The 26,230-nt window shown below is 41.0% G+C and overlaps 2 protein-coding genes across 5 annotated transcripts in view; both read left to right on the forward strand.

The window, feature by feature from the left end:
- Nucleotides 1–3,354, forward strand: part of FAM107A (family with sequence similarity 107 member A) — a 104,786-nt gene extending 101,432 nt beyond the window's left edge. For 2 of the 3 annotated variants that reach the window (XM_072128791.1, XM_072128792.1), the window contains 4 exons: nt 1,084–1,210; nt 2,440–2,570; nt 2,652–2,708; nt 3,219–3,354. In XM_072128791.1, coding sequence (XP_071984892.1) covers nt 1,084–1,210; nt 2,440–2,570; nt 2,652–2,708; nt 3,219–3,263 — 360 coding nt within the window. In that variant the 3' untranslated portion in view covers nt 3,264–3,354. Of the gene's footprint in view, nt 1–1,083; nt 1,211–2,439; nt 2,571–2,651; nt 2,709–2,883; nt 2,935–3,218 lie in introns of those variants that run through there. The other variant, XM_072128793.1, reaches the window with a different exon arrangement.
- Nucleotides 3,286–25,740, forward strand: ACOX2 (acyl-CoA oxidase 2). Of its 2 annotated transcripts, XM_072128788.1 has the most exons (15): nt 3,319–3,395; nt 9,163–9,448; nt 12,067–12,229; nt 13,428–13,579; nt 16,089–16,196; nt 16,272–16,391; nt 17,086–17,201; nt 19,837–20,009; nt 20,734–20,896; nt 21,059–21,249; nt 21,343–21,504; nt 22,838–22,943; nt 23,397–23,614; nt 24,785–24,917; nt 25,389–25,740. In XM_072128788.1, exons 1-15 carry the CDS (start codon nt 3,384–3,386, stop codon nt 25,449–25,451), a joined length of 2,166 nt encoding a protein of 721 aa, XP_071984889.1. In that variant the 5' UTR covers nt 3,319–3,383; the 3' UTR covers nt 25,452–25,740. The 2 variants fall into 2 exon arrangements, with proteins under 2 accessions (XP_071984890.1, XP_071984889.1); XM_072128789.1 differs by lacking the exon at nt 9,163–9,448 and having other exon boundaries at nt 3,286–3,395.
- The last annotated feature ends 490 nt before the right edge of the window (nt 25,741–26,230 follow it).

Consider the following 26,230-nt stretch of genomic DNA (forward strand, 5'->3'; position numbering starts at 1 on the left):
CTTCAATGTAAAAAAATGCATGCAAAAATCCAGGAAATGTGAAGGAAAAGTACCATGAACATTTCTTTATTTTCTGCACACAGCAACAATTTTCACACACCAAAAAAAAAAATTAAAAAAAACCATTGGCCCAGGTTTACTAAAGCCCCTGCATCATAAATTAGCAAAAATATCTACATTTCTGTTTTTGTCTGTAAAGATGGTGTGCAGAGTGTACATTAATGAGCAAAAAAAAAGAAAATTGTTTTTTGATCTGACAAATTGGCTGCAATAAAACAGAGTGAACAATTTTAAGGGGTCTGAATACTTTCCATACCCAATGGGGCAGATTTACTTACCCGGTTCATTTGCGATCCAGTAGCGGGTTCTCCAACGCTGATTTGTGTCTTCCGGTGATTCACTAAGGTAGCTCCCCCAATGTCCACCAGGTGTCGCTGCTGCGCTGAAGTCCGTCACAGTGCACTGAAGTTCACCAAGCTAGGCCGGGTGCAGGTAAGTGCGTGTCATGCGACACATTTTTTTTTTGTAATACGGCTTTTTCTCTGAATCCGACAAGTTTTCTGACAGCCACGCCCCTCGATTTCTGTCGCGTGCATGCCGGCGACTATGCGCCACAATCCGACTTCGTGCGCCAAAAACCAGGGCAATTCATGGAAAATCAGCGCAAAACAGTAAAATTCGGGTAACCCGACGTAAAAACACGATTTGGGCCCTTAGTAAATGACCCCTTATGTAGTCACATGTAAAAGTTTCATCGACTGGTGCCCTTTATCAGTGCTGTCTGTAGTCACAGGCCTGTGCCTATAGTGAAATCCAGGCAATGTAGATGGAACATACAGTAGTTACTATACAAATATATTCAAATCACAACAATTTCTATGGCAATGCCATCATCATTGTAGAAAATCACATGTAACAAGTTCACCATCTCATCAAGTGTATTCTCTATAATCCTTTAATCTCAGAATGTTATGAAGTAAAATCAGTCTCGTCTATGAAATATATCCCTCGTCCTTCAACAGAGGCCCCTGTATGTGCAGAGACGTATTGATAACATAATAATACTGTCTAATCCCTTGGCAGGTGGCGCTGCGTAGCATACAAGTGGGTATAAAAGAATCGGCAGGGGATGAGGCCGTATTCGGAGACATGAAGCTTTTGTTGGCTCTGAGTGTTTGCTACGGTCTGGTTTTCCATATTACGCACTCAGGTAAGACTCTCGTAGGTAAATGGGCTTTACTTACATCTAATCTAATTGTGTGGGTTCATGCAAAAGATTGACCACTTAAAGGGAGTGTCCTCTTTTATCTATTAATTGTTAATTTTTCTGTTATGAAAAATTATACAGTTTTCCAAAATACTTTCTGTATCAATTCCTCACATTTTCTAGATCTCTGCTTGCTGTCATTCTATAGGAAGCTTCATTGTTGGCTTCCTGTGGATAAAACCCGGTCCCTGGTCATGTGCTGTCAGACAGGTACACAGCTTGTTATGTCACACAGCTCTGATTACTTTCCGTCATATAACGAGCCGTGCACCTGTGTGACATCACATGACCATGGATATAACGAGTCATGCACCGACCTGTGTGACATCACATGACCAGGTATAAAATGAGCCGTGCACTTATGTGACTAGGGATTTAACGAGTCATGCATATGTGTGACATCACATGGCCAGGGATATGAGGAGCCATGCACCTGTGTGACGTTGCATGATCAGGGATATAACGAGCAGTGCACCTGTGTGACATCACATGACCAGGGATACAATGAGCCGTGCACCTGTTTTACATCACATGACCAGGGATATAACAAGCCGTGCACCTGTGTGACATTGCATGATCAGGGATATAACGAGCAGTGCACCTGTGTGACATCACATGATCAGGGATATAACGAGCCATGCACCTGTGTGACATTCCATGATCAGGGATATAACGAGCCGTGCACCTGTGTGACATCACATGATCAGGGATATAACGAGCTATGCACCTGTGTGACATCGTATGATCAGGGATATAACGAGCCGTGCACCTGTGTGACATCACATGATCAGGGATATAACGAGCCATGCACCTGTGTGACATTCCATGATCAGGGATATAACGAGCCGTGCACCTGTGTGACATCACATGATCAGGGATATAAGGAGCCATGCACCTGTGTGACATCCCATGATCAGGGATATAACGAGCCGTGCACCTGTGTGACATCGCATGATCAGGGATATAACGAGCCATGAACCTGTGTGACATCACATGACCAGGGATATAACAAGCCGAGCACCTGTGTGACATCGCATGATCTGGGATATAACGAGCCATGAACCTGTGTGACATCACATAACAGGGACAGTTTTGTATCAGCAGGAAGCAAACAATGAATGTTCTTATAACTTTTTTTTACATATTAAGTATAATACAATATTTTTTATCAGCCTTTGTGAAAAAAACTGAAGCAGCTGAGTTCCTGGCCGTAGTGGGGAGGAAACATGCCGGAGGCAGACCTTGTTCTCTTGAGGCGTGTGATCATGAGAGCAGTGAAGACATTGACGAAAGCAATCTAAGGGTTAGTAAAATTTTCATCCAAATTTCTTTTAAGGTTAACATATTTTTTGGTGGTGAACTTCCTCCCTAATTAACCTTGCAGATGCGAGCAGCCAGGAGACTTGATTCATCTTCATCTGAATCAGCCATGGCCCCACAGGTATTCATCCATCTATATCTAGTCTAATATATTATTCACATATGAGGTTTTCTACATTAATTTGGGAAGCTTAAGTGGCTGCTTTGTCAATCTAGGACCCTGTCATAGTCCTTTTAGACCGTAGCACGAACAATAATATAGATTTGCTACAATGGGAACACCCGTTTCATTTCAGATCCCAGACCATGCCCCCCAAATTAAACCATTATGAAGTATTAAACCTACAACCAGTATCTAGCTGATAGACCATGGAAGTCTGTAAGAGGAGCCACCCCTTTAATTTTATATTTATTAAAGGAAATCAATCAGATAAAAAAAAAAAAAATCAGCAAATCTGCAAATAATCTCCCCCCCCCCCCTCACCTTCATCTTGGTCCCAGGATCAAGATGAAGAGTAGTGGGGTAAGTACTTGTAGGGTTTTTTGGGTTTTTGAAATGGTTGATTTCCTTGTAAGTTCTTACATGTTCAATCTGCTGAATTTAATGTATTCTTACATTTCCACATTACAGGACATATTACTGCCTCCAACTCCTCCAGTGGGTGTCACTAAATAACAGGACGTCTGTCCTCGGCGGCCATCTTGCTGTGCCTGCTGTATTGTGACTGGTCATTATTATGCTGAACTTATTCCCTTGCAGTTTGACTCCCTTGATGTTACATTATACGGCAGAGCGATGTACAATAAAGTAAGCATAAAATTCATGGTTCATTGGAAATTTCTTTTAATTGCTGACATTTTTAGGGGTGTATAGTTATATAAACCTGTAACCTTATACAGGCAGTCCCCTACTTAAGAACACCCGACTTTACTCGATTTTAGCACTAGGCTACAATAGTCAGCTGTAACAGGTATCACCGGTGTCTGCAATTAAACTTTATTGTAAATCCTGGTTCTTTTGACAACCCAACATTTTTAAAATACAATTGTCGTGGAGAACAAAAAAATTGGGCTGGGGTTACCATTATAATGTATACAGTTCCGACTTACATAAAAATTCAACTTAAGAACAAACCTGCAGAACCTATCCTGTACGTAACCCGGAGACTGTCTGTATCCTGCAATATTCTACCTTCAGAAGTTTTAGGTACTGGGTCACAGTCATTTTCTGCACAGTTCAGAATTTTAACCTTTTTCACCTGCATTTAGACAAACGTATGCCCACGCGGCTACAGCCCGGCGGGCATAAGTCCACCACGATGGAGAGGGGTGACCCCTTCCCTTTCCATAGCAATGCATGGCATACGGCCCGTGCACACGGGAAAGATAAGACATGTCCTGTCTCTTCCCTGCGTACGGAGCGGTATGGTCGTATCGCTCCGTGTGGCCATTGCCATCTATGGGGGATGTATGTATGTCCATACATACATCCCCCATAGATGGCAATGGCCACACGGAGCGATACGACCATACCGCTCCGTAAGCTTGCGGCTGTGCATACGCCCCCCATACGGTCGTGTGAATGTAGCCTTAGTGTTATGACAAAGTAAGGAGTATGGAAAGTGGATGGATACATTGGGGGCGATTCATCATAAATCTCTTAGTTCTATTCTTGTTCTATTTGCCCATGGCATCCAATCAGAGCTCAGATTTCATTTTCCCACAGCTGGTTATAAAATTAAAGCTGTGCTCTGATTGGTTTCCATGGGCAACTAGAACTGTTTTACCTCAGAAACTTGTTGATAAAACTCCCCCATTGAGAGACATTTATCAGAAGTGTCTGGGAGCAGATATGTACTAGATGCCCATGACAACCAATCAGAGCTCAGCTTTCATTTTTCCCAAAGCTGTTTATAAATTTAAAGCTGAACTCTGATTGGTTTCCATGTTCAAGTAGAATAGTTTTACCTCAGAAACTGCTGATAAATCTCCCCTCACTGAATTTTGTGGAAGATTTATTTGTGTCTAAGACCAAGACTGTTCTAGTTGCTCATGGCAACCAATCAGTGATCAGCTTTCATTTGGCAACAGCAGTCTATAAAATGAAAGTCCTACTGAAACTGGTTGCAATGAGCAACTAGAACAGTTTGGCTTTCAGAAACTTCTGATAACTCTCTCCCAATGTGCTAACATAGGACAGGAGCACAAACTCTAGGCCCTACTACTATACTAGGGTGTTTGTCTCTTTTACAATAATTTCATTATTACACAGAACAGACTTGAGCTTTGTCATTTGCCTCTACGCCTGATATAATTATTCATTTACAGACGTAACCTTGTCTAAAATATAATTATCAGACAATGTAATACCAGTGCAGACGTATCCATGACTCTTCACCTACTATATATTACATACTTGTCGAAGCAATGGCTCATGAGATAGCAAGGATTTTGATTAAAGTGAACCTTTCACCTACTTTTACCCCCAAAAAACTACCAGTCCCCTCAGGTAGGGTATGAAATGTCCATTTTAAAATTTCCTCTTTTATGTGAAATCTTACCTGTTTACCTATAAAAAATTATTTTCTAAAGTCATGTGAAAATCAACAGAGAAGCGTTATATTTTGCAAAAGATGAGTCAAGAGGCTTCAGGGAGAGTTCAGAAGTCCCTTGCTTTGCTTCTTTAGCACCTAAAACATGATTTTGGTGTCATATTAAAGATTAGATTCATTGTAAAATCAAGTCACACTGCTGATTGATATCAATGGGGAGTTTTTTTTATTAATGCAAGTGGCAAACAAATTACATAGCGTTTATGAGCTCATTTACTGAGGGTCGCGCTGCGCACTTTTGTCAGACAGGTATTTAATAGGTGTCTGTGCTGGGATTTTGGCACACTCAATCCTTTTTTAGCGCAGCTGCCCTGGCTTCCATGCAACACAAATTAAGGGGTGTGCCCTCGGACAATCCGACTGATTCGGACTGAGCACGGGATTTAACTTTCAAATTGTGCCGCAAGCCCCAGCGCTCAGATGCACCACTTAAAAGATGGTGAACTCTGTTGGACCTGAGCGGGGAAGCGACACATGCAGGATATTGGGAGCACGATATTAGTGAATCGCGACGCGGTGCATTATCGTCGGACAAAGCACTTTCTGTGAACTCCAGCGGGCAGGTAAGTAAATGTGCCCCAGTATGCCACAAGTGATAGATGTAGGCTCTGAGAGATGAAGATTGAGGGTTCTGCAAGCGCTGATTAATATGGAGGGTAAACCCGCTCTTGCAGGAGTAGCCCTTCTTCTATGTTGTGTACCTGATAATCTGCAGAACTGAGTGCTTAACAGCTTCATTAATAGATATTACAGATAAGAATCTCATCTTTCAGATCTTATCAGGCTTGTGATTCTGTGAGTTACAGAACGAATGATACAAGCAGCTGGATGGATGTGCAAGTTTAAAGATGTGGTTCTTATCTTTAATGACACCATGTTTCTAGGTGCTCTATTACCAATGATAGTGACATTTGACGTGACGCTCCTTCTGCAGCCTCTAAATTCTGCAGACCATTCTGTGCTCGTTTTCAAGTGTTTTTTTAGGGGAGATTTTTTTAAAGGTAAACTTGGGGGGGGATTCACATAAACGAAAGGATATTTCATACCCTACCTGGGGGGATAATAGTTTAAAGGGGTAAAATCTGGTGACAGGTTCCTCTTAATCTAACTAATGAACATATTAGTGTACTGCATTTTGCTGTAATGAAGATAGGAAATAAAATCAATACTATCATCATGAAATACCATAATATGTTCATCAGTAGAACTTTTTCCGATGCTCGAGTGCTCGTTTCGAATAACGAACCCCATTGAACTGAATGGGAGACTCGAGCATTTTTCAAGGGGACCAAGGCACTGCAATAAAATGTGTCATTTTATTGAGAAATAAGGAAGTCAGTCCTGTTTCTTCATTTTTTTTATTCAATTGAATATTCGTGGAACTTCAAAAAGGAGAATGACCCGTGTTAAACATCTGCAGTGTGTTCTTCACACATATCGTTCTTCACATACTATTGTGAAGAACACCGTTCTGCACTCATGTCTTCTGATAAGTTAGCAGATCTGCAATGTGTTCTTCACTGCTCATCTCTAGTCATCAGTAACATCAATATCAATATCATCATCTTAAAAATCCCCAATCACCAAATATGATTGTCAAATAATAGTGGGACATAAGGCTATATAAATTTCTAATTATTATTTTGCCTAATGTTCGGGAGAGACTATGAGATAATAAAACTGTAGCCCGGGGCCTGGTGCCTGGCTTGTCACCCCAAGCTGAACAAAGAGGGCACATGAGTGACTTGTTTCTTCAAGCCACCCCAACTAATAAAACAACACCGAGAGAGGACAACAAATTTAGCCACAACCTAGAGATGTATGAAACTGTGCATTGTGCATTTGTCACTCAATAATCAAAGAAATAAGTAATGCTCCAAAATTGTGTAGCCCTATCCATAGGTCACAATTAGTTGGCTATAGTATTACCCAAACTACTCTCTTCATAGAAGTCTATTGTAAAGTTCTGCTCATTAGACCTAATGGTAGGGGCATATTACAGATGCAAAATCTATAAATCAGCCATGACTCGTCCAGATCACAGTGTGTTTCTCTATTGCTTGTTCTGTCCATCCGGTAATGTGCAACTTTTTTTTTAACTTTGAACTTGTTTTTGCACTGCAGACTTCAGCCTCTGCTCTTCACCTTTGTCTGGTCATAAATGTTTAGACTCACAGGTTTCTCTTTAGTTAAAAGAAGAAAATATATAAATAAGCCAGCAAGGTCTTATCATGTATCAAAAGTGGTCTGGACTCTTGTGATAGGGATGTAATATTACCACTGTATAAGGCATTGGTTCTGCCTCACCTGGAATATGCTGTCCAGTTCTGGTCACCGGTCCTTAAAAAGGAAGCCCTGGAGCTGGAGAGGGTTCAACGAAGAGCCACAAAAATGATGAGGGGTATGGAGGGTCTCAGTTATGAGGAAAGATTAAAACAACTACCATAGATTTATTTAGTTTGGTAAAGAGACTACAAGGGGACATGATTAATTTATTTAAATATATGAATGGTCCATACAAAAATATGGTGGTAAGTTTTTCCGGATTAAATCAAATCTAAAGACGAGGGGGCACTGTCTCTGTCTGGAGAAGACAAGGTTAAATCACCAGAGGCGACAGGGCTTTTTTACTATGAGAACTGTCAATCTGTGGAATAGCTGAGCTCAGGAGCTGGTCACAGCAGGGACAGCAGAGAGCTTCATGAAGGGTCTAGATGCCTTTTTACACCTAAATAACATTGATGGTTACGTTATACAGAATTTTTTCCCATAAATCTCTTCCTCATCCAATCCCTTCCTTGGTTGAACTTGATGGACATGTGTCTTTTTTCAACTGTATAAACTATGATATTATTTTTCTAACCCAGTTTGTTTATAGGAGGAGACTAAGGCTGAAGCCATAAAGTGTGAACACACTGTTATATTTCCTATTAAAGGAAATCTACCACGAGAATGAAGAATTGTAAACCAAGCACACTGACATACTGGTGTGTGCCCCCCTCTGCCAGGATCTGCTCTTCTTTTAGCTTCTTATGCCCTGTACAAAAAAATTTGACAAATGTGGTGTTAATGGAGCCCAGAGCCCCTCAGACTCATTAGCGTACTTTTTAAAGCCATTTTTTATTAAAAACAAGGACATAAGAAATTAAAGAAGAGTGGATCCTGCCAGAAGGGACACACACCATTATGTCAGTGTGCTTGGTTTACAACCCTTGATCCTGGTGGTAGATTTCCTTTAACATAATTATTACACCAGCCATATCATGGGAGACCCCCTTCTGTAGTTATTATTATGGTATTATTTATTTGATTATCCATATGTTTGATAAAATCATATGTGCAGACATTGGCACAATTTGATTGCAACTATATGCTACTCACGCCGGATTGAGCATAGTGGTTGGTTGTCTACTTTAGTGATGAGTAATAAGGTGGTTGCACTAATAGGCGCAGCCATGACTGGAACACCCCTGCATGCTATACAGCTCCTTCCCAAAACTGTAGCCCCAAACTCCCTGCCGTTGCCATTTTTTTCATATGAGGTCAATTAAAAAGGATTCTATGTGCTATAGGGTTGTTTGTGATTATAAATCATCTTCATTTATTGATACGTCACTTCTTACTGCAAATTCCAAATCCTTGCGGGAACAATCTGTGCCTGTATGGACAGCAATCTAGATGCCTATTGACAATAATGGGTCAATATTTCACACAGACAGAATATGCGCGAAAATCAACATACAACCTGCCATAATGACAAATATGTAAAGATCTTCAGATCTGATCTCTTCTGAAAGCTTTGCAAACTCGCAAGTGTGGTTAGATAAGGGTTAACACCAGTGAACGCCTTCCTACCCACAGAGAGACTAGTTGTGCTTCCATGTGAGCGCCTCCTCCCCTCCCACTTATACATAACAAATAACAGGACAATTCCTTTTACTGGGCTCTGTCCTCTCCCTCCAGGTAACTGCAGATCATGCCTCCTGTCCCGCCCTGAGATCAGAGTCTGGAAAGGCTTATATTCTCTGCAAAAGTTACAACCCAAGCTGCAATCACTGTGTGACCCAGTGCCAGAAGGCCCCAGCCCCCTGTACACACTATACTATGGCCTGGTGGAAAGTCAGCTCTGCAGGGAGAGATGTTAACCCTGACCTTGCCAGCGAGAGGGAAAACCCTTCTTTCCATGTAGAGACCCTTATAAACATTCTGGATGGAGGCGTGGAGGAGACCCGGGTCCGGAGAGCAGTAGGTAAGGACTTCTTCTAGCTTGTGTATATAACTTAGTTTAAATACATTAGATTTGTGGTTGTTCTTAGTTTATAAATACGGATGTAAGAGAAACAAACTTGCAGAAGAATTTTATAGATATATCAATACTCAAAGATGATACGTTGTCATGTTTTCTTTGTTACAAATCTCTAATTACCATATTATCTAAAATGATACAAGGTCGGACACTTCAAAAGACTCACTTACATCTGGATGACATTTTATACGATTGGTTATATGTGTTTATTGGTAGAGACCTGTCAGCAAAATTAGAATTGCTTCCCATTGGAATATCTTAAGGAGGGGAATGACAACCACAGCACTGCTGCACCTGCAATGTAATAATAGACGGAATCCCTTGAGGATTATCTCAGGTCTCAGAGAAGTTTTTCCAAGATTTCAACTTCTCACTTAGCATTGCTCACTGCCATTCCATCTAAAGGAAACCTTCCATCAGAAGGAGATCTGATGGTAGATTCCTCCTGCTGCCTCTGCCCTAATCTGTAATATTATAATCCTGGTACCTAACCTGTTAAAAACTTTGTTTTAGAAATATGTAAATTAACTGCAGAGGCTACTGGGGCGTCGAGTAGTCTTAGCTCCCAGTGCCCGGCCAGGCTAGTAAACGCCCCAGTAGCCTCTGCAGTTAATTTACATATTACGAAAATAAAGTTTTTAACAAATTAGGTAGGCAGGAGGAATCTACCGTCACTTCTTCTTCTGATAGCAGATTCATCATGGTAGGTTTCCTTTAATAGTTATGGGATGAAGTGGGTTACATTGGTCACGCCTGCATGATATAGATAGGTGTTGTTAACATCCCTTATGGTCCATTCACACAAACATAATATCATCTTTTGCTTCTTGAAAATGCTCTCCTTACTCTTCTAGGGAACACATCACAATGTCGGCAATGTTCCAAACAATACCATATAGTGGTCATCCCTGTCTATATAGAAATACTGACGTCGTTTATATATTCCCAGTTTGTCATTGTATATTTTCATACCACAGTCCTATCTTATTGTTATCATGATGCACCAGCAATCCAGTCTCAAAATAGACAAACCTTGCCCTGTACTTGTTTGTGCTCACAATGATCCTGTGTTACTTTGGTGCTGGATCTCGGCTGCTCTCATTAGCTTTTAGATTTTTTGTTTGCATACAGTATGGTTGGTCAATCGTGGCTCTTCTAATGGTCTGAGTTAATATATTTTGAATGTTGTGAAGCGTGATAGAAGACAGTGTCAATAAATGGTCCTTGGAAGCATCTGGTGTAGATGTCTTATCAAGCGTGAGAGTCAAAACAAGTGTAACTGTGCTACAGAGGGACCTATACACCAGTACATGCCTCAGTATTCCCAATACATCAGCGGCGGATTAAGACTGCATTGGCCCCTGGGCTCTATGAATCTTATAGCCCCTCCAAGTCTGGAATCACTTTCTACATATGAGACTAAAATCAAGTTTCTTGGGGAATGCAGGATGCATCCCTTCTACCTGCTTTTAATCTGCATTTTCAGGACCTTTGGCGGACCATCAAAGGTCCTAAAATGGCTCATATGTATTGCGAGCAGAAACAGATTTATGAGGATTTCATGGGTGAAGTATAAAATTTGCTGGGTGGTTTGGGTGGCTTCGGGCCCCAAGATAACATAAAAACTGCCTATATTATAACCCAGTGATGGCGAACCTTGGGCACGGGTGCACCCGTCTTTCACTTAAGCACACCAGACACGACTCAAAGAATCTTCCTGCAGTTCAAAGCAACTTAAAATATGCTTTAAGTTGTATTTTAAAGTGATACTTACTTCGCTACTTGGGACTGGAGGAAGAAGGAGATAGAGTAGATAGGGGTGAATTATCTTTGGAGGACCTCCTGCTGGCCCCATGAATCTCTGTGTACAGAGGGACACTGGAAAGAAGCTAAAATGATGCAAATTTTCCATCTTTCTACTGTGTTGCTGTCCTCAGGAGGCCACTGTGATTGAAAGCTGTTGAAGAACAGTTCAATTCAAGTTACTGCTTGAATTGGTTTATCTTTGGTTGGCACCTCAAGATAAATAATGGGGGTTTTGGGTTGCAGTTTGGGCACTCTGCCATTAAAAGGTTTGCCATCACTGTTATAACCTACTACTGCAATTACAATGCAGTTCCAATTCCAAATTCTACATGCAGTGTGAACTGGGATCTTAACATAAATCATCAATATAACCAAAGCATAAGTTTTAAAATCCCTGATGGGTACATGGGCACCCATTCTTAACAGTAATAAGCGATTGCCATAAGATGGAGCACAACTTGCACCCATGGCAGTCCCACATACCTGGCTGTAAAAAAAACACAATAAAAACCTGTATGGAATACAGTGAATCAATCAAAAAAAGTAGTTTTTTTTTAAAATGTGTGGACTTGGGCTAAAATGTACATTTTAGAGAACTAAACTTTCAACTATGTGAATGGCTCCCTTAAATGTATGTGTCTTTTGTTTCCTGACCTTGGTTATTGTATGTATTGTAAGTCATTCTTCTGTAAACCTTTACCATTTTGCTTTGTATAGATGATAACATCTTTAAATTTCTGCTTTAATTTCCTTAGTGAGCGCCATTATCAAGGACCCCATCTTCAGCCGAGAGTATATCTACTTTAAGACCCGCTCAGAGAGATTTGAAGGAGCCATCAGAAACACCCTCCATATGAAGAGGAAGATCAAAGAAATGGGATGGGACGAAAACGGACGGGAGGTTGAACATATTTACAGGTTACTGATCTAGATCCTTATATAGGACTGATGTTGAATGGATGACACCTGAATTTTGAGTATTCGTTAGGAAATCATCTAATCCCTAGACTTTAGTTCATTATAAGCAACAAAGCAAAAACCATGGACACAACTCCAAGGAGATACAGTGTGAGATCCTGATTGCCACATGGTGGGAGATGTATGATCCGATGCTTCCAATAACCTGGTGATGGGATAAATTTAGTTTTAATATAAGGAAACCTCTAGGGCATTAATTACAGCATAATGGTGTGAGAATGATATTTAATTGTAAGTTCAGTAATATGGCTGTGAGAAGGAGTCATTTCACCGATGATCACAAGATGCGCTGATCCATTTGTAATGAAAATTTTTTAGTTAATCGGCTTAAAAAGGAAGGGCTATCCATGTTTGGATTCAAATAAATATTACTAAAATGTGGCATTTATCTTCAAAGTAAGCCCGTCATGTTGATATTATATTATTATTATATATATATAATTTTTTTTTGTGCGAAAAGATTCAGTATAACTTCTCCAACAATCAGCTCAGCTCCTCCTGCTCTAGAACACGCTGCCCACAGATAGGACACTATGTACAATCTGCTTAGCTCCTCCTGCTCTATAACATGCTGCCTGCAGATAGAACACTATGTACAATCTGCTTAGCTCCTCCTGCTCTATAACATGCTGACTGCAGATAGGACACTATGTACAATCTGCTTAGCTCCTCCTGCTCTATACCATGCTTCCTGCAGATAGGACACTATGTACAATCTGCTTAGCTCCTCCTGCTCTTTAACATGCTGTCTGCAGATAGGACACTATGTACAATCTGCTCAGCTCCTCCTGCTCTATAACATGCTGTCTGTAGATAGGACAGTATGTACAGTCTGCTCAGCTCCTCCTGCTCTGCAGATAGGACACTATGTACAATCTGCTCAGCTCCTCCTGCTCTATAACATGCTGTCTGCAGATAGGACAGTATGTACAGTCTGCTCAGCTCCTCCTGCTCTGCAGATAGGACACTATGTACAATTTGCTCAGCTCCTCCTGCTCTATAACATGCTGCCTGTAGATAGGACCCTACATACAATTTGCTCAGCTCCCCATTACTGGAGTGAAAAGTCTCTTGACACCCATTCTTAGAGTCTTGACTTTTAATTATGTTTGGATTATTTTTATGTAATTCTTTGTAGGGCTCTAGGAGGAGAAACTGCACTTAACATACACAATATCTTCATGAAAACAATCAGCGCCCTGGGCACAGATGAGCAAATTGCAAAGTGGATTCCCCTTGCAAGTAATTATAAAGTATTAGGAACCTATGCACAGACTGAACTGGGACACGGTGAGTTCTTGTATGTTTAAAGGGATAAATTAATAACACATTAGAAACAAGAATCCTATTCTGTCTCGTTGAATGAAGGGATCAATTGATGGGTCACAGCCGTGGTTTTTCTATAGGATTCATGGATACTGTATCCAGCTACACATCTTTATGGTTGGATACTTTGCATCCATGGATTGAAGCTTATCCTGGAATATCTGCTTGTGTTTGCATCAAATCGAGAACCATCGAGAGTCTTCAGTAGACAATGGCAGCTCTGCTACATCTGATAGTAAAAGTTAGCACTAATAAGAATATATATATATATATATATATATATATATATATATATATATATATATATATATATATACTCGAGTATAAGCCTATTTTTGTGCTGAAAAACCAAACTCGGCTTATACTGGAGTAAAAATATATATATAGGTTTTACCAGGTTTTTGTGGTAAAATTAGGCTTATACTTGGGTCGGCTTATACTCAAGTATATACGGTAATTAGAACATATTACTATCACAGGAGAATATTCATAGCTTCTTATTACTATTGCTACTATTGCTACTACAACAGGATTTTACAAAGTAGCAATATGCCGAATTCCACCAATCCATGGATCCAATACATCATCTTATGTCCGACATGATGTCATTTTGCATAAAAACCTGTGAATGAAGGCCTACATGGCATGGAAGTGGTGTAGGGGCGATGGTAATCGCAAATTCTTGCAGTGAGCAAAAATTTGTGATTATTTCAGTGATTCTAAGCCAGAAACTGGCATATAAGCACTCGAGACTCATCAGACCAGGCAAAGTTTTTCCAATCTTCTACTGTCCAATTTCGATGAGCTTGTGCAAATTGTAGCCTCAGTTTCCTGTTCTTAGCTGAAAGGAGTGGCACCCGGTGTGGTCTTCTGCTGCTGTAGCCCATCTGCCTCAAAGTTCAACGCACTGTGCGTTCAGAGATGCTCTTCTGCCTACCTTGGTTGTAACGGGTGTCGATTTGAGTCACTGTTGCCTTTCTATCAGCTCGAACCAGTCTGCCCATTCTCCTCTGACCTCTGGCATCAACAAGGCATTTCCGCCCACAGAACTGCCGCTCACTGGATGTTTTTTCTTTTTCGGACCATTCTCTGTAAACCCTAGAGATGGTTGTGCGTGAAAATCCCAGTAGATCAGCAGTTTCTGAAATACTCAGACCAGCCCTTCTGGCACCAACAACCATGCCACGTTCAAAGGCCTCAAATCACCTTTCTTCCCCATACTGATGCTCGGTTTGAACTGCAGGAGATTGTCTTGACCATGTCTACATGCCTAAATGCACTGAGTTGCCGCCATGTGATTGGCTGATTAGAAATTAAGTGTTAACGAGCAGTTGGACAGGTGTACCTAATAAAGTGGCCGGTGAGTGTAATGAGCCGTGCACCTGTGTGACCATGGTCAGATTTCTGTCCACTGGAAGTAAACCTAGAAGCTTTCAATATAATAACAGCAAGCACAGATCTGGTGAATTGATACAGAAAGTATATTGGAAAATTGTACAACTATTCATAATACAAACATTAACATTAATTTGCTGAAATGGGAATATCCCTTTAAGTATAGGAAGGGGTCTGGTGGGTGGGGTCTGACTGGTGGAACTCAATCATCACAAGAACACAGATTCTGTTCCCCCAAATACATGAATTCCCCTTAAGATAATAATTAAAGGGGTTGTCCAGGGTTTTTACTTCACCACTGGTCCCTGTTTGTAGCGGGTGTAATACTATGTCACTACTGAGCCTCCGGATAGCAACAGAGGCCATGGTGAGGTGTGGTGCCATGCTGAATTGAAGGACCAGAGAGGGTGAGTATATGATGTTTGTAATTTTGTTATGTTTTATGTGTAATAAGATGACTTTAAAGGGCATTTATTCTATTAATTCTCTGTTGTGCCTCTATTATTCTTCCTTAAAGGGGTTGTCCACTTTCAGCAAATAATTGATATGGTTTGTGTAAGGAAAAGTTATACAATTCCAATATACTTTCTGTATCAATTCACCACATTTATTTGGATCTCTGCTTGCTGTCCTTCTATTGGAATCTTTTATGTTTACTTCCAGTGGATATAAATCTGATTACTCTCTGTGATATAACGAGTCGGGCACCTGTGTGACCATGGACAGGTTTCTATCCACTGAAAGTAAACATAAAAGCTTCCTATAGGTGGAAAGCAAGCAGAGATCTAGAAAACTGTGGGGAATTGATACAGAAAGTATATTGAAAAATTGTTTCTCTTTTACTTTTACACAAACCATATCAATTATTTGCTGAAAGGTATTGTGATAGGTTTTTAGTAGGAATAACAGAGAAACAAGCTTTTAGTAAAACAGACATGTCAGAAGAGGTGAAGAGTTTACTTTTAGTGGTTCTCTCTTATGTCTCATTTATGTGTTTTTTGGGAAATATAAATCAGTACTTTTGTCTATAGACATCATGATGATAAGACAATTTTACCTGCATGTTTTGTATTTGCAGGAACATACCTTCGGGGTTTGGAGACCACAGCCACCTTTGACCCCAAAACCCAGGAATTTATAATAGACACTCCACAGATAACCGCAACAAAATGGTGGCCAGGAGACTGTAAGTTATTCATTTACATTGTCTATATTATAAATCTCATGTTTTAATGTGTTTGTATATTTTACATATACTCAGTAGGAAAATCCAGCACCCATGCCGTGGTCCTGGCCCAGCTGTATAGTAATGGGAAGAAATATGGCATGCATCCATTCATAGTCCAGATCCGGAGTCTTAAGGACCACTCTCCACTCCCAGGTAACAGTCAGAGTTCACAGGACCAGAACATGAGTCATATGTATCCTTCTATACTTTATTCCGAAACGGTTTCTATTCTTATGTTTGCATAAACAGTGCTGTATTGATAGTTTCTTCATCAATCCCATAGCCTTTGTATGGAGCAGAGGTGCACATGGACAATAACCACTCCGTGCATGATCCATGGAGGCCCCAGCAGTGGGATCTTCAATGGTCAGACACATTGGGGCTTATTTACTCAGGGTCATGGATCGCACCTTCCTCGGTTTGTTTGCTGTTTTCGGGATTTGCGCAGCTTTGACAGGTATTTAACAGGGGTTTGCGCTGGGATTGTGTCGCGCGCGATCGGATTGTGCAACCGAAATCGGGACGTGCCGTCTGACGATCCGACTGATTCGGACTGAGCGCGAGATTTAAGTTTCAAATAGTGTCGCAAGACAATGCATTTACATGCACCAGGAAGAAGAAGGTGAACTCCGTCGGGCCTGAGCGGGGAAGCGACACATGCAGGATATCGGGCACAATCTTAGTGAATCGCGGCACTGTGCATTATCATCGGACAATGCACTTTATGTGAACTCCGCGGACCAGGTAAGTAAATGTGTCCCATTAATCCATCTGATATTGGTGATCAATTCTCTGTAAAAGTCACCAATATCTTTAACCCACAAAAACCCCTTTATCCACTTTTTAGGAATCTCTGTTGGGGACATTGGGCCTAAGATGTCCTTTGAGAATGTTGACAATGGATTTCTTATGATGAGGAATATCCGAATCCCAAGAGAAAACATGTTAAGCAGATATTCACAGGTAACACCCGTTTATGCATATTGTATCTTGTACAACATGGAGGTAGATCATAGCAAGTCCATAGGTAAATTCTTTACCCTGGGACCGACAGTACAGCAGGGTTTGACTCAAGCATGAAAACTACTACTTCATTACATCTAAGGGATCTCTGAGAAAAGCCAAATAGAATTTATATATATATATATATATATATATATATATATATATATATATATATGGTAGTCAGCTCACTCACGCAGGTTGTATGTATCTGTGGAGAGCAAAAAAAGTTGGTTGGATCCAGGACTCAAAAATATCCAATAAAACATCACATTTATTCCATCTCAATAAAGAGGAGTATTCTCTAGAAATACATGGTGTTTCTTATCCAGGTCTTAATTGATCCAGATCTGCATTTACAGTTCTGTTGGCTTTATTTCTGAGATCCACTCTAAATTTACAGTATATACGACTAGTTACTGTCCAGGATGGTGTCATCCATCTATCCATGAACATGCAACCAACAAAACAGTAAATATATATATATATATCTCTATCACTTATTATATATAGGCGGTCCCCCACTTATAGACGACCCCTAGTAAAAGACGGACCCCTCTGCCCACTGTGACCTTTGGTGAAGCTCTCTGGATGCTTTACTTTAGTCCCCGGCTGCAATGACCAACTGTAAAGTGAATGTAATGAAGCTTTATTGATAATCCTTGGTCCAATTACAGCAAAATATTTAGAAACTACAATTGTCATTGGGCAAAAAATTTTTTGTCTGGAGTTACAATTATAAGATATACAGTTTCGACTTACATACAAATTCAACTTAAAGGAAACCTACCACCACGGACTACACAGCGCGACTACTCCACACCCCAGTAGCCTCTTGCGTTCCGCCCACCAATGCATCTTCAGCGCGCAGCTCCTGGCAGCTGCGCACACTTATCTGCTCAGCTGGGTCCTGCGCATGCGCAGAACTCAGGCCGCCAGCTGCACAATCTTGGCTCTGAAGCCAGAGCTACTGCACATGCGCAGAACCCAGCTTCGCAGAGGAGTGAGTGCAGCTACCAGGAGCTGCGCGCTGTAGTTGCATTGGTAGGTGGAACGCAAGAGGCTACTCAGGAGTGGAGCAGTCGCGCTGTGTAGCCTCAGTTCCAGCTACTCCACGCCCCAATAGCCTCTTTAGGAAATTTGAATATTGGGAGAAAACCTTTAGAGGAAACCTACCATCAACAATCTACCTATTAAGTTAGATCCAACAGTAGGGTCTACCTAACATTCTAAGCCCTAAATTATCTTTCCCTAATCCTTAAATACTTCCTACCTTATCTTTGATGAAAATTTGCATATTGGTTAAAGTATAGATCAGATGAGGAATTTAAGTAGGATTAGTAAAAGATAGATCAGCCCTTAGGACAGTGGTGGCAAACCTATAGCACTGGTGCCAGAGGCGGCACTCGGAGCCTTCTCTATGGGCACCCGGGTCATCACCCCAGAATAGAGCTCACCCTACAGGGCTCAAAGAATGCAGGCCCAACGATTCTTCCTGTACACAGGGACCCTGTAGAGAAGTTGCAGTTGTCCGAATTTGCCCTACTCCTTTCAACTGTAATAAATTACTGCCTAAATTGCTGTGCTGGCACTTTGCCATAAAAAGGTGGCTTCTGGTTGAAGTTTGGGCACTCATGATCTAAAAGGTTTGCCATCACTGCCTTAGGATATAAGAAGGGACCTTTATCAGAACTACCCTAATGATTCCTGGTAGTAGGTTTCTTTTAAGGCACAATGTAATTACAGCCTAAGGTAAATCAGCCTGTGCACACAGTCAGGTGGTTCCGAGAAGATGTATCAGCTAATTGTCATTTTTATGGGTTCTGCATGTCACAAGTGTCACCTTATGAGGACTGCTGCAGATCACATGTACACCTTGTGTTTTCATGAAGTGTAATTATATAATAAATAATTAGGATTTTGTAGATATCACTTGCAGGGGTCGCAGATGAATAGCAGCAGATAATGCAAGCAGGGACAGTGACAGAAGAAAGGTAAAAGTTAATTGGGATCCTTACATTTTTTAATTGCTTTGGGCACTTTGTAAGATGCACTTGTCTGGATGGTCAGCAGCAGCCTCAGCCACTTGTTAGTACAGAATAGGATTTCATAGGGAATTCTCTTCTCTCTGTGTAGAGTTTAGTACATAGTTCAGAGAGATTGCTCCAATCCAATCAATAATCATTAAAATAAATATATACAGGCGGTCCCCTACTTAAGAACACTCGACTTACATACAACCCCTAGTTACAAACGGACCTCTGGATATTGGTAATTTATTGTCCTTTAGTCCTAGGCTACAATGATCAGCTGTAACAGTTATCACAGGCGTCTGTAATGAAGCTTTAGTGTTAATATTGATTCTTATCACAACCCAACATTTTTAAAATCCAATTGTCACAGAGACCAAAAAAGTTCTGGCTGGGGTTACAATGATAAAGTATACAGTTCCGACTTACATACAAATTCAACTTAAGAACAAACCTACAGACCCTATCTTGTATGTAACCCGGGGACTGCCTGTACATACATAATATTTTCAATTATTTAATTATACAGTATAGATGTTTCACGGTGACTTTCCTCTTGGCACCAGGTTCTTCCTGACGGCTCCTATGTTAAAAAAGGATCTGACAAGATAAACTATTTCACTATGATAGCCGTGAGGGTCAACATGCTCCGTGGTGAGGTACTGGAGGCGCTGATGAAGGCATGTACCATCTCTGTCCGATACTCAGCTGTGAGGCGCCAGTCTGAGTTAAAACCCGGGTATGTTTGTATTATTGGCTGACTGTATGTATTTTTAGAAAAACTTTGTGCTGGTGTTTTGTCTTGTTTTTGATAGTTTTGATAACACCTTTCCTGTTAGATATTGTCCCTGGAGAGTTGTGTAACTAAATCTTTGTGTGTGTTGTTAGTAGTGACAGGACTGTGAAAAGTGAAGTTATAATCCAGGTCTGCAGCTCCTGCAAGAGCTCTGGGCGGGTCTATCAGCCTGAAGAGCTTTTTGCACTGTGCTACTCCACTGCCCCTCTGCTTAGAGTAGGAGCTGTATCAGGAATTTTCTTTGGATACTTACAGCAGTCACTCACGGCAGAGGGGAGGAGATGTGTAACATATCATTGCAAATAGTAGAAAGCTCTTCAGGCTGAAAGACCCACCCAGAGCACTTCCAGGGGCTGCAAACCTGAATTAACAATTCACTTTTCACAATCCTGCAGCTACATACACAATCTCTTACACAGTTCTTTAGGGTCTATATATAGCACTGCCTGCAGTTTATTAGGCTCAAAACTGATGAAGGATTCCCTTTAGCAGCAACTCTAAGAGCTTCTGACACAACAGAGAAGCCTATAGGAATTGGTTTCCATGGATCTTTGGATAAAATTTCAAAAGCACTTTTTTTATATTTTTTTTATATTCCTCTTTCTAGAACTCCATAGTTTTAATACAATTTTATATGATATTTTCATTTTCAACTTTTTTCGTCTAGGGACATAGAACCAAAAATCATTGATTACCAAACTCAGCAACAAAAATTATTCCCTCTGGTGGCTACGTGTTACGCCATCCATTTTACAGCCCAATATGTGGATAAATTTTACCATGACGTGTACAGTGAGATCAGGAAAGAGGACTTTAACTCCCTTCCCGAGGTAACGTAAGTTTTGTTAAATCTAATTCTGTATGGGGGGGGGGGGATTCTAGGGAAAGGGGTTTACAGAACTGACATTGACAAAGTGTCTCATTTTGCAAAGTGGAATGGATGATTTTTGAAAGTTTTTGACATAATTAATTTTTATTTTTAATATGTTCAGCTCCATGCTCTCGCCGCTGGGATGAAGGCTTATGCAACAGAGATCTGCTCAAATGGGGTAGAAGTGTGCCGCAAGGCATGCGGGGGCCACGGCTACTCCCTGTACAGTGGTATACCCTCTCTATACACCAAGGTTACTGCGTCATGCACTTATGAAGGTGAAAATACCGTCCTGCACTTACAAGTCGCAAGGTGATGATGTAGAACAAAATCTCATATCAACAGAGAAGTTATTCTTGTCTTTTTTGGGGGAATTAATTTTTTAATTGATTATTTTTTTTCTAGATTTTTGATGAAATGTTTTGCTGCTGTCCAGACCAGGAGCCCACTACCGGCCAGCACGGCCTATCTATCCTCTCCGGCCACTGACGCTTGTACGGCAAGGAATGCCGCTGACTTCTTGGATCCAGAGGTGTACTTGACGGCATATGAGTTTAGAGCTTATAGGTGAGTGAAGTACGGAACCAAAAAGTAATATTTTTGGAAAAATATAGAAAATGAAAGTATAGAAAGTCTTGTTTATTACTTTACTGAAATATACAAGTCAAAAGCCCCAGGACAATCTTTTATTTCACAAGCGTAAGAAAAGATAAAATATCTGATACCCCAGAAAGTAATGGGTGAGGGGGGGGGGGTCTATCTTTTAGGCTATGTCCAGAATGTGGCCACCATACTGGATCCAGGGCAAGTTTTTCCATTGTAAAGGAGGCCGTCTAGCAGATCAAAGAAGTCCAGGAATGGCTCTAAAACTTACTCTAATCAGATTTATTTGTTATTTGTCTTGACATTTCTGGCTGTGGCTTTTCTCCTCAAGAACAGAAGCAGAAAACGTGTTGAAATCCAACATGTAGAACAGTCTCTGGGACCTAATTCAATTTCTTGAACATTTCACATCATGGACACCAAGTAGAGTCCAAAGCTAAAGAATTGTGTTATTCTCCTCCCAAGGAGAACTCTGTAAGGAGAACTCTTAGACCCTTTCTACACTCGTGAGTGTGATGCGATGATCGCACGGCCCGAACGCTGCAAACCGGGACTGAACTGACATGCTGAGTGTGCAGTGTTTGGGCCATGCGATCCGAGCAGCGCGCGTTGCGAGTGTGATGCGAGTTTATTGCATCACGCGAGTGTAAAAGGGGCCTTACTTTCCGAACTTAGTCAAAAACCTCTCACTCACCCAAACCAGTTCCCTACACTGCACTGAAGAGATGCAACCACATCAAAACAGCGCTGTCTTCAGTCTGTTCCCTCTGGAATATACTGGTTTGGCTTTAATCCCACATCATGTCATAAGGCTTCCTGGAAGTCATGCTTGATGGTAAGGGGCCTGCTTTACATGGAAGCTGAAGACTGTTTTCCATGTCTCATCCTGGAAAACCTTTTTGCATATTTCCCTTGCTCCCCCCAAGAATGTTACAGATTGTCTTTTGTTATCTTATAGTGTAGATCAAAGTCTATCATTTGCAACCTTTCTAACCTTTCTTGTGCCATATATAATGTTGATGTCTACTTTTGGCCAGCATTAGGCATCATGGACGAGTACCTCTACAATCTCTAGAAATGTCATATGTTTATACAGTTGAGTTGCTATTGTGTCTATTGAGTCAAATATCCATTGCTCCTCCACAAACTCTTCTCCATAGTCACCATTTCCCTATTCTGAAGATATGAAGGACAAGTGTCCCCTTACTTACAAAAGTCACAGCTTCTACCCATAGATTCATTTTATTCCCATTAAATTAATCGTTTAGCTTAAATATTATACAATTCTTTTTTCCAGCCTTATCGCATCTGCTGCGCACAAAATACAGAATTTGGTAGGGTCGGGGGCTGAGCAGTACCTGGCATGGAACTCTACTTCCGTGGAGCTAGTAAAAGCCTCACTGGTAAGTGTCTATTCACATTATACCAACTGGCCAGTGTAACCTAAAGCAGTCGAAAAATGTGTCAAATTTATCAGTGTTATGATATCAGGTGTCCACATGACAACATTTCAAGGGATTTTTCTAAAAACAGCTCCACCCCTATCCATGCGGATGTGTCAGCTCCATTATTGTGAATAGGGTAAAATTCATTCCGTGCATAACCTATGCATAAGAAAGTTTCTAGTCCCCTTTAATGTTATTATACACTGTGCACCTGAAATTGCAATTGGATTGACTGCTATGAGTTTACACAGAACAGGTGCAGGAAGTGTTATCTTAGGGACTCAGCTCATATAGATGTGACATAAAATACATATAACATAGAGTTTATTAGTAGAATATAAAACATAGGAAGGATTAGTGAATCTTGTTCAGTATACCTGTGTATACAGTTCCCGTTCTTGTGTCTTCTAGGCTCATTCACACTACCTAACGGTAAAGATCTTCATCTCGGCTGTGACTTCCCTCTCTGATCAGCCTGAGATTAAAGCTGTTGTGAAGCGGCTGTGTGACCTGTACGCATTACATGGGATATTCACAAACGCTGGCGACTTCTTACAATACGGGTACCTGACAGGGAAACAGCTGGACATGGCCACTACAGCTTACCTGGGCCTCCTAGCCAAGCTCCGGTGAGTAACCACATGGCAGGTTATAACATATTCTGATTTACACGGCTGTGGTCGGTCCATCAATCTCGGTGATTCATCTCATCATATTATATAAGATACAAGGAGTCCCTGCTTTCCTGTAAAACAGCAGCATTGAATGGTAATTAAGATTACTTAAGAAGAAGGGACTCCCAGCATCACAGATTACTACGATGGATGGAGTCCTGTCCCTAGCAATGTGGTCAGTCCGAGGCAAATCAAATATATTATTGTGACATGTCAGTAGTTGGTTTCTGGATGCCGAGACCCCCTGGCACTCCCGTGCCCAATGACGTCCAGTCACACAAAAAAAAAAGGACAATGATGAATCGATTTGCTCTTGTTGCCCTGTTTGGAGATACAATCACCCTACATGGTAACACAAATCCCACAATAAATAAAGACACCATAAACCATGTTGGATTAAAAATTGGCCGCAATGCTTTATTATTGGGTTACCAAAATAAATAATTTAATCAATAATTTTATTAAATAAATAAACAGAATAATTCAAAACTACAGATTAACAACATAACAATATTATATAACTTAGTCTCCCCAGCATGAGAGACAAAATCCCAACTAATAAGTACTGAGACGAAAGAAATAATAAATTAGGGAGGGCAGGGTGGCCCAGACACCCTGCTGACAGCTCAATTTATGGGTAAGTTACTGCAGCCAGCTGCCAATCAGCTGACTGCCTCCAATATTTTGCCTGGTTACAATGCTGCCATAGATCCAGCTGTTTACCAATCACAGCTGACCTTCACCATCAGCCAATCAGCAGGCAGTATCTGTGGAACAAACATCTGACAGAAAAGTGCACAAAAGTACCTCATGGAAAAAGCGGGAAACACAGAACATAAAAATTACCTCAGAATAACATTAACCCTTTCAATGCCAACATACAATCCTCCTTGTCTATGAACTCTTGAGAGCTATCTTAGGGGATTGTGTTACCATGTTCCCCCTTCAATAAAATTATCAGGGGCCTCTGGTCAGACTAGTGTTACCTTTTACATGGGTGAATATTTGGAGCAGCTGATCATAGGTAGTAATAAAATTACAATGGCCCTGTATTTCTCATCAGATTTCCTTGAAGAATGGAGAAAATACTGTATAATATATGTGCTTTTCCCCTTTAATTTGCAGGAAAGACGCAGTCCTACTAGTGGACGCCTTTGATTACACAGATGAACAGTTGTTATCGGCTCTGGGCTCCTATGATGGGAACGTGTATCATAACTTGTTAGAGTGGGCTCACAAGAATCCTGAGAACAAGAAGGTAAGATCTGGGTGAGATGTTGACTGGTACTTTGGGTCCCTGCGGTTCTGCCATGTGCTTAATGGGGAACTTAAAGGGGTTGTACATAGAGATCAGTGGACAAAACATTTGAGTACGGCATCACAACCTGGACATATTGCTTGATAGGTGACCAAACAGTCAATGCGTCAACTAGCCATCATTATGTTTGGATGCCAATCCGGGTCATGCGGCTGAACCCAAATGCTAACGTTGGGTCCACTCATCTCTAGTTGTACAGAAATTGAAAAAAATTCCAAAAACAGCTCCACACTTGACCATGGTTTGGGCCGGTATTGCAGATCAGCTGTATAGAGGTGAATGGAGTGTAGCTGTAATACCACAGAAGGCAGCCATGTTTTTCAACCCCTTTAAACATTGCTGGGTTACGTTTTAAGCTTAAATTGATCCTAAAGGATGACGTCACTCACAGCTCTGCTACTTTTCTTACAGGTGAATCCAGTGTTTGAGACTTACCTGAAGCCATTCCTCCACAGCCATTCATCCAAATTATAAAGAGGACCCTCCTGGAAGACCCTGATGTCACATAACACGATTTTAATGTTCTCATTTTTGTGCTTTTTATGTGTCAAACCTCAGGGATGATTTTTTAATCATGTTTTAGGACAGACAAGATATGTGACATAGGAGGGGGCCTTATCTCATGTCTGAATAAGTGATTTATCTGAAGTGTAAAACATAAACTTGTACTGATCCGGATATTGGCTATAGCAGGATTAAAGGAAAAAAATGACCCCTATTTTAATGAGGGGAATTGGTAAAACATTAAACACGTCTAGAAGAATATTGAAGTTTTAATCCAACTCCCACTTACAGTATGCGACATGCCATCATCGCTGCATAGAAATCACAGGATTTAAAGGGGTATTCCAGGTTAAGTCATCAATGAGAGAATGGCATGGGATAGGGTCTGACACTTGATATCCTCAAATATCAGCTTGAAGCAGTAGCAGCGCAACATTGATCTTCTTCACAGGTCTATGAGGTCACGGCTATGGGTCACATTTTCTGTTTGCATCTCAGTTCTGTTCCGATGAATTATGCTAAGCAGCGATACCAAGCCCAGACACTATACAGTGCACGGCGCTGTGCTTGGTAGACTTTAAAAACGCCACAGTATTCATCTAAGGCCCCTAACACACTAGCGACTGTGATATCTCCAACTCGTAGAGTCTACTGGCTGGGACGTCCGGCCCGAACCCTGAGCAATCGGAACTGAACTCAGCAGGTCGGTTCAGTTTTGGTTGTCAGCGTTCGGGCCGGACATCCCATCT

This window comes from Engystomops pustulosus, chromosome 10 (assembly GCF_040894005.1).
Source record: "Engystomops pustulosus chromosome 10, aEngPut4.maternal, whole genome shotgun sequence".
In the NCBI taxonomy this organism is placed as follows: domain Eukaryota; kingdom Metazoa; phylum Chordata; class Amphibia; order Anura; family Leptodactylidae; genus Engystomops; species Engystomops pustulosus.

Coding starts and splice junctions, on each gene's coding strand:
- ACOX2 (XM_072128788.1), top strand. Junction 17,202..19,836: donor TGTTAAGCAGATATTCACAG/GTAACACCCGTT, acceptor TCTTGGCACCAG/GTTCTTCCTGACGGCTCCTA. Junction 21,250..21,342: donor CTGCACTTACAAGTCGCAAG/GTGATGATGTAG, acceptor TTTTTTTTCTAG/ATTTTTGATGAAATGTTTTG.